The sequence below is a fragment of the Momordica charantia genome (assembly GCF_013281855.1).
Source record: "Momordica charantia cultivar OHB3-1 chromosome 4 unlocalized genomic scaffold, Mcharantia_2.0 BLBB01000004.1, whole genome shotgun sequence".
Lineage (NCBI taxonomy): Eukaryota > Viridiplantae > Streptophyta > Magnoliopsida > Cucurbitales > Cucurbitaceae > Momordica > Momordica charantia.
In genome coordinates this window covers 5,765,640-5,773,570 of record NW_028275162.1, presented here as the reverse complement: position 1 = coordinate 5,773,570, position 7,931 = coordinate 5,765,640, and the positions used below count along the sequence as shown (strand labels likewise).

At 29.1% G+C, this 7,931-nt stretch overlaps 1 protein-coding gene and 1 non-coding gene across 2 annotated transcripts; both read left to right on the top strand.

The window, feature by feature from the left end:
* Positions 1 to 674: 674 nt before the first annotated feature.
* LOC111017391 (basic form of pathogenesis-related protein 1) lies at positions 675 to 1,291 on the top strand. Its single transcript, XM_022293140.2, has one exon. It carries the CDS (start codon positions 706 to 708, stop codon positions 1,204 to 1,206), a length of 501 nt encoding a protein of 166 aa, XP_022148832.1. The 5' UTR covers positions 675 to 705; the 3' UTR covers positions 1,207 to 1,291.
* A 3,183-nt stretch (positions 1,292 to 4,474) lies between these two features.
* On the top strand, positions 4,475 to 4,546 carry TRNAT-UGU (transfer RNA threonine (anticodon UGU)). The gene has a single exon. It is a non-coding gene; the product is annotated as a tRNA-Thr (tRNA).
* Positions 4,547 to 7,931: the final 3,385 nt, after the last annotated feature.

Genomic DNA, 7,931 nt, shown 5'->3' with positions numbered 1-7,931 from the left:
TTTTTTAGTTCTACACTTGCGAGACAGAGATTCAAATGTCTGATTTTATGTGTCAATGATATATGTTTTGAGTAGTTAATTAGATTGAAAATATTTTTTTTTCTATTCTTATCTTTTCATTTTCAATTAAAAAAACATGTCTTTCCGAGAGATAATTAAAATTTCTTAAAAAATAACTATAAAGCAATTTATTTCATTTTGAAGTCGTCATTAAAAAGAAAAAAAAAGACTTAATACCTAATTTCAAAATTTTGAATGATAAAGAAAGTTAATCTATTACAATCCTACACATTTGCTTACAAAACTCGCATTATATATTCATCAACCCTCAGTATTGATATATCGAACTCTTAAAAATATAAAATGTCGATATATATGGAAATATCAAACATTATGGATGAAATATATAATTCCCTTTAAATTGTTATAATGGTTAGATAAATGATAACTCAATTTAGTGGTGTAAAATTGTCACTAGAAATTTTTATTACCATCCACACACAACAACATTGTTCCATTGTGAGCAATAATTTAGGGAATTTCATTGGTGCCTCCACTCTTATCTCCTTTTTTTTTTCCTACCCTTCATTTGAAACCAATTTACTAAAATGGAAACATACCCATCTCTCCCCTCTCAATATAAATACTCTAAACCAAACCCAAATCTCCGCAACCAACCCCTTCAACCACATAACATCTCTCAAAATGGCAGCCCCAAAGTTTGTCTGGACCGTTTGTTTGGTGGGGCTAACTCTAGCCCTAACCCTAACCCTGACTGCAATCGTAGCGGTTGCGAAAAGCAGCCCGAAGGACTTTGTCGATGCCCACAATACGATCCGTGCCGAGTACGGCGTTGGCCCCGTGGCTTGGAACACGACGTTGGCTGATTATGCCGAGAACTTCGCGAAGACAAGGGTTGATACCTGCGAGATGGAGCACTCCATGGGACCTTATGGCGAAAGCTTGGCAGAGGCATTCGAATCAACGACGGCGGAGGCCACGGTGAAGTATTGGGCTAGTGAGAAGGAGTTCTACGACCACAAGGCCAACAAGTGTGTGAATGATGAGTGTGGCCATTTTTTGAATGTAGTGTGGAAGGACACAAAATATATTGGTTGTGCTGAGGTGAAGTGCAAAAACAATTATATTTTCACCATTTGCAACTATTTTCCTCCAGGGGGATATCCAGACCAACTTCCTTACTAAACTTGGAAATGTGTTCATTGGGATTGGACCTTCAATAAAGAGCCAAGAGAAAAAAAAAGGGAGAAAAAAAGAGTTTTGTTGTTAATTGTTTTCAGTTCTATCCAGATTTTAGAGTAATAATGACTTTTTTATTTATTTTAACAAACCACGTGAGATGTTTCAATTTTGCTTTAAATTTAATTTCAATAATATATTTTTTTAAATTATGATTATGAATTGTGATTCTGCCATTAAATATTCAGAAAAATATAGACTAACCATCTGAGGTATGTACAAATCGGCGGGAATTAGAGAATGATCGGAATTGTTAAAATTATATATATATTTTTTCTTTTGGCATAATTGATTATTCTAATAGTTGATTTTCTATTCACTATATATATATATATATTACTAGAGTAAACTTCTATTATTATTCATCACTATTTCAATTCTTTCAAATTTAGTTTTGTAACTGCATTTAGTTACTATTTATTGTTCTTTCATTTTTGTTATTGAAAAAAAGGAAGGAAAATTGATTTTGTTGGAAATGTTTCTAAAAAAATAGGAAACAATAAGCATAAATTGCTGTCAATTAATTCTTAAGTTTTACAATAAAACTAAAAATAAGAAACAAAAAAACGGAAACATTATCAAACAGATCCTTAATATTATTGCACATTGTGTTGCAACATTTAACTAGTCGATAGCAAGAGAGAAGAGAAAAGAAGGAGTCAAGGAGGGGATCAGAGCAATTGTCCCTCCCTTCATCGAGCCTTAAATACACACGAGGCTACAACAACGGCTGCCTACTTTCTATATCAGCCCAGATCAGTGCCCTCTCTACCTCTCATCAAACGAGACTCTAGATCATATATTTCTTCATTGTCCATTCACAACAACTATATGGACCAGTCTCTTCAACATTTTCAAAATAGCCTTTGTGCTTCCTAATCACATCGACCACTTCGTATGCGAGAGCCTCTCTTTGCCACTAACATGGCAACACCATATATTATGGAGCAATGCTATTGGCGCTATTTTATGGAACATTTGGCTAGAGCGCAACAATAGAATCTTTGTTGATTCATCAAAATTGCTCCTCACCACGATATAAAGATGTGCGCATCTCTTTGGTCTTAAAAATCCCCCCACTTTTGTAATTATGATATTGTTACCATTTCTCTTAATTGAAGTGCTTTTCTCTAAAGCCTCCTCTTTTTTGTATGTTTCTCACATACTCTAATGAATGTTACATCTTTTGCAAAAAAAAAATATTAAAATCATTAGTGTGTATATGTATATGTATATGTGTGTTTGTGTTTGTTATATTTCTTATTATGCCAATCAATTTTGTTCATATTTTTTCATTAACTTCATTTTATGTTAATGTTGTATACACACACTTATTATAAGTTATAACATATATGTTACGTGTACTTTTGAAATAAAATATTATTAGTGATCTAATGAACATACTGTATATACTTATTTATACTAGGTTATAACTTACAGCCTTGGAGGTAGGCACAGATTTGGTTGGATTCTAGGTATTGTAGCACCGCTTGCTCTCGTTGGAGGAGGGAGGAAGGGGATGGCAAAGTTTCGATGTGAGAGAAAGAGAGAGATTAGAGTTTCATTGTGAATGAATGAGAGAAATAAGAGAGGAGATGTGATTTTTTTTAGAGGGAGATTTGAAGTTGAAAATTCCCTAAATTAAAGATTTTTCTATATTTGAATTTTTCTTAATTGTTTATTAAATATATATATAAGTGGGCAAATTTCTAAAATTCTATTGGGTTCCATCTGCCAACTTCAAGACAAAAGTTTAAAATCTTGAATCTATTTATGTAAATTGAAACTCCATATAGTCTAGTAGTTTACTTATCCTATATAAAACATAATTTTGTAGATTCGGTTTGACTCCATCCACCTAATTTTTTAGAAATTAAAAATCATATATATATATAATACTCTGCATCATCTTGGTCTTTAAAATCTTCCATTTTTTTAATTATAACTTATCTACAACTTCTTTAAATTATTCGTTTAAAAAAAAAAGAAAAACTTGTTTAAATTAGAGCGCTTTCATCTAGTTTTTGTGTATGTTTCTCACATACCTCTTAATAAATTAGTTACTCTTTTCAAAACATATATATAATATCACCAATGCAAAAGTTTTCGTATTCCTTAGAAAAAATCCTCGCTTCGCTATTTGTTTATAGATTAAATAATATTTAATAATGTGATAATCTATAGTATATATAAAAGGCACGAGAAACTTTCTCCCTTCATTTAGTACTTTTAATTTAAATATTTTTATTAAAATAATGATAATTGTCTCTTCCCCTCCAACTAACTCTCTCTCTCCATTTCTTAGTCTCTCTTTCCCACCTACATAAATGCTCACATCTCATAACTAATGACTAAAAAGTTAAATTCCCTTGGAAAAAATACAAAACTAAAAAGCTAAATTTTTAGGGCTTTTTTTAGAATCATCAAAATAATGAGTTAACTAGAATAACAATAAAGGGCTAATTATGCTTATTGTGTAATAATGTCAAAAATTATAATATAAAGAGTCAGAATTCGTAAAGTTTGTCTTTTATTTCTATAAATTAACTAAAAAGAATTATGAGTTATTTTCAATTATAATTAATAATGAAGTTTCAAAATTTGTGTAACTCTTTTATCTTCCCAAACAATATAAAGAGTTGTCTCTTTTTCTTTCTTCCAACTTTTATTCCCACTAAAACTTGATTTTTCTTTTTGTTGGGAAAAATTTTTCCTAACATATTTTGGTATCCGCAAAAAGTGTAATTTATTATAAGGTATGTTTTTCCCCTTTATTCGATGTCTTTCGTCCTTGTTTAAGAATCAATAGGGAAAGAGAATAGCAGGATTGTTATGAGAATTACATTGTATTGTAGGGGATCCTCGGTGGAAACACTATTTTTCTAAAGGGAGTTGTGTCTGAGTGTGGAACATGTGAGGGTAAGAGGATGAGGGTAAGAGGATGAGGGTAAGAGGAAGATGAAAGAATTTGTACCGAAGGGTTTAGCCTAGATTTTATTTATTTATTATTTTATTTGATAAAATTGAATGACTTATTGAGCTATGGTAGATAAATTTCTTAAGTTTTTCTTTAGCATTTTTAATTTGTATCATCTTAATAAACATACTTTAATTTAATTAGATTTTTGAGTGATATGTTTTAATTTAATTAATAACATATCTTGACAACTATAAATATCTAATTTAAAAACTATAAATGTCAAATTTAACAATAGCCCCTATAGCTCAGTGGTAGAGCGTCAGTCTTGTAAACTGAAGGTCTGTAGTTCAATCCTGCATGGGGGCATTAAAAAACATACCACAACCGAAGGATAAATAAAACCGCAGCAAATTTAAAATCCTCTACAAAAATTATCTTCAAGTAAATTTTTTTATCACCCAATAAATATTTATATAAAATCATAAATGTATAGACAAAGACAACCTTGTGAAATTAGGATCACCCATAAAGAAGATGCCCATTTTAAGAGTATTACAACTTTTTAATTTTGTTCCAAAAATCGGAACACATTAATTGTTAGCTACATTTTTCTTTTTCCTGTAAAAATCAAAAGTTCTCTTGCAATGGAGAGTTCACACACCCAAAAAAGGGTGGAAATGAAATCAGAGGATTTAGGTAATGCTCATCAGATTAATTTTGGAAAATTTAATGGAATGTAATTGACACGGTACTTTGCAAATATGAAAAAAAAAATTGCACATCTACTAAGATGTAAATACTGTTTTGCTCTTCTATATCACTCATTCACATTGGATAGACTATGTCATTGATAGATGTGTATCGATGATATAGAGTGATATACTATATCATAATGAATAAATATTTATTAATAACATAGTTTATCAACTAATATAATCTATCATTAATTGTAACAGGTGAAGTGCTTTCTAGCCTGTCCAATTCAAGGTGTTCTATATTGTGGTGTAATGCAATAGATTCGGTCTTATAGCAGTTTTGGTTGGAGTGTAACAACCGGGTCTTCAATGACAAAGAGAAGTTGTTTAATCATCTATGGAAAAATATAAGAGTTGCAACTAATAGATATTCCAAGCTATTTTAGTCTTACGAGTCAATGAGTTTGAGATGGATCTTGTTTGTTTAAATTATGTTTAAATTATGATTTTGGATTATATGAATATAAATACATTATTGGGTTTGTATCTAAATTGACGAATTGAATTGAAAGAAGTAGCTATTTATATTCTCCAATTTTCTCTCTGAAAATTAACAACCTTTACCACTAAGTTAAATCCTAAAACAAACACTCTCTTGGAGAGACTATTTTCAATGGACTAAATTAATAGCCACATTTACGAGAGGGAGAGAGAAATTGAAGGCACCTTTTATGGGAGACAAAGACCAATAATAGAACTCCCTAAAATGGAAGTCTACCTCAGTTGTGGTTTCAGTATAAAAACCCTAAAGGAGAGCCCTCAAACGTACACAACCAAAAAAACATAACACATAATTAGTTATCCCTTCAAAGCACAGCCTTTGCCTTTGAGTTAATGACGATCAATCATGGAAATTGGCTTAATGACGATCAATCGACACAAGAATATTTATTTTCTCCTTTCACTTAATATTTCTAGTTTTGTTCTGTAACTTTCTTTGGAATTTTGTTGTTTTACACTAAATATCAGTAGCTAATTTTTTTTATCTTAGGATTGATATAGCTATTGAATTTTAATTTATGGATTGAGTATTTAGTTCTCTTGATTGAATGAGTTTGAATATTCTATATATTTTTGTTCCTCTACGCTTCATGCCTTTAATCATTTGACCATATGTTAATTGATCTTAGACTTAAATCTTATGTTCGGGAGAAGTCCTTTAGAGATCATTAAAAGATTTTTCATTATAAAGCCTTTGATTTCTATTGAAAACTAGATGGAAATAACATTGGTTTTTCTTAATTAGAGTTAACTTGCGCTCGAGGCATTCGAGATTTGAGGGTTATTGACCTATAGAATTAATAGTTAGATTGATTAATTAAACATTGGTTTATAAATTCAGTAGGTGAAATCAATTCCGTAAGACTTTTCTTCCTATTTATTTTTTCTCTTTATTATCATATGTTTATATTGTTTGTTATATTCTCTCATTTTGATTTGATTATCTAAATAAAATTGAGCAATAATGTTTGTGATACTTGAGTAAGCTAGAAACTCAATGCAAATGACGATATTGGTATTGACTTAGCATTTTTATTAAAACTTTACTCATACACCCGAGGTAAACAATTTTTGCTACACAAATCGACCATTCACAATTTGTGTTCATAGTTAGAGCTACGTCAAAAAGTCTGCTTACTTCTATAATTACATCTGAAGGGCATGATTGTATATTTGGCAAATAATTTATTTCAAATAAATGACTTAAAGTAGTTTTTTTTGGAAATTGTATTGGGTAGCTAAACCTTTTATACATATTTACAAAAATATCAACCAGTTTTGTATTTTGTAAATATGACAAAATATTTGAATTTTTATTCTCTGAATTTTTATTATTCCAGGTTTACCCTTATGATATTTTATATACATCTGATGTATATCTGATATACGTCCAATATATCTCTGATATATTTCCGATCTACGTTTGATGTATATCTGATGTATCTCTGATATACATTAGAATATATATTATACATCTAATATACATCTGATGTATCTCTAATTTATGCTATACTAAATATATTTTTAATGATATACCTATGTATATCTTATCTAATATATATCTGATGTATCTCTGATGTACATTTGATGTATATTAGTGGCATATTATATATATTTTTAATTGATATCTGATATACATCAGTAGATATCAGTAGATCACAGATACATCAATGTTAGATATCAGTAGATATCATGGTTATATCAATGGTAAATTAGAGACATATTAAGTATATATCATAGATGTATCAAAGTTATATTAGTGGTCATTCTAAAAAAGGTTATATTAGTGGTAAATCATATAATCATATGAGAAGTTATATTAGTAGATATCAGAGTAATATTAATGGTAAATTAAAGACATATCAAGTATATATACAGATATATAAACGTTATATATCAGCACGGTAAATTATATAATCATATAAGAACCTATATCAGTAGAAATCATAGTTATATCATACGTATATCAATGGCAAATCATATTAGAAGTTATATGGGTAGATATCATACATATATCAGAAGTAAATCAATTGTATATCAGTATTATATCAATGGTATATCAAAGGCATATCAATAATATATTACACATATATTAGTGGTAAATCAATAAATAGTAAATAATATAATCATATAAGAAGTTATAATAGTAGATATTATAGTTATATCAATGATATATGAGTTGTATATCAATAGTAAATCAGATGTATATCAAGTATATATCAGATATATATATATATATATATATATATATATATATATCAGTGTTATATCAATGGTATATCAATGCTATGAGGGTAAATTTGACATTTTATTATTGGACCTCCGTTTTTTCTAGAAAATTTGCTATATTTACAAATCTAAAATGTAGATGCTAAATTTGTTATTTCTTTAAATTTTTTTGCCAGATTTGTAACTGCCCTTTTTTTTCTCTGTAAAGTTCAAGGATGGAAACAAAGTATTTGTTTGAAAGTTTAGGTATTAAAATAAAATCATTA

Bases quoted from the DNA above. Each gene is read 5' to 3' on its own strand.
- LOC111017391 (XM_022293140.2), top strand. From the start codon at position 706: ATGGCAGCCCCAAAGTTTGTCTGGACCGTTTGTTTGGTGGGGCTAACT.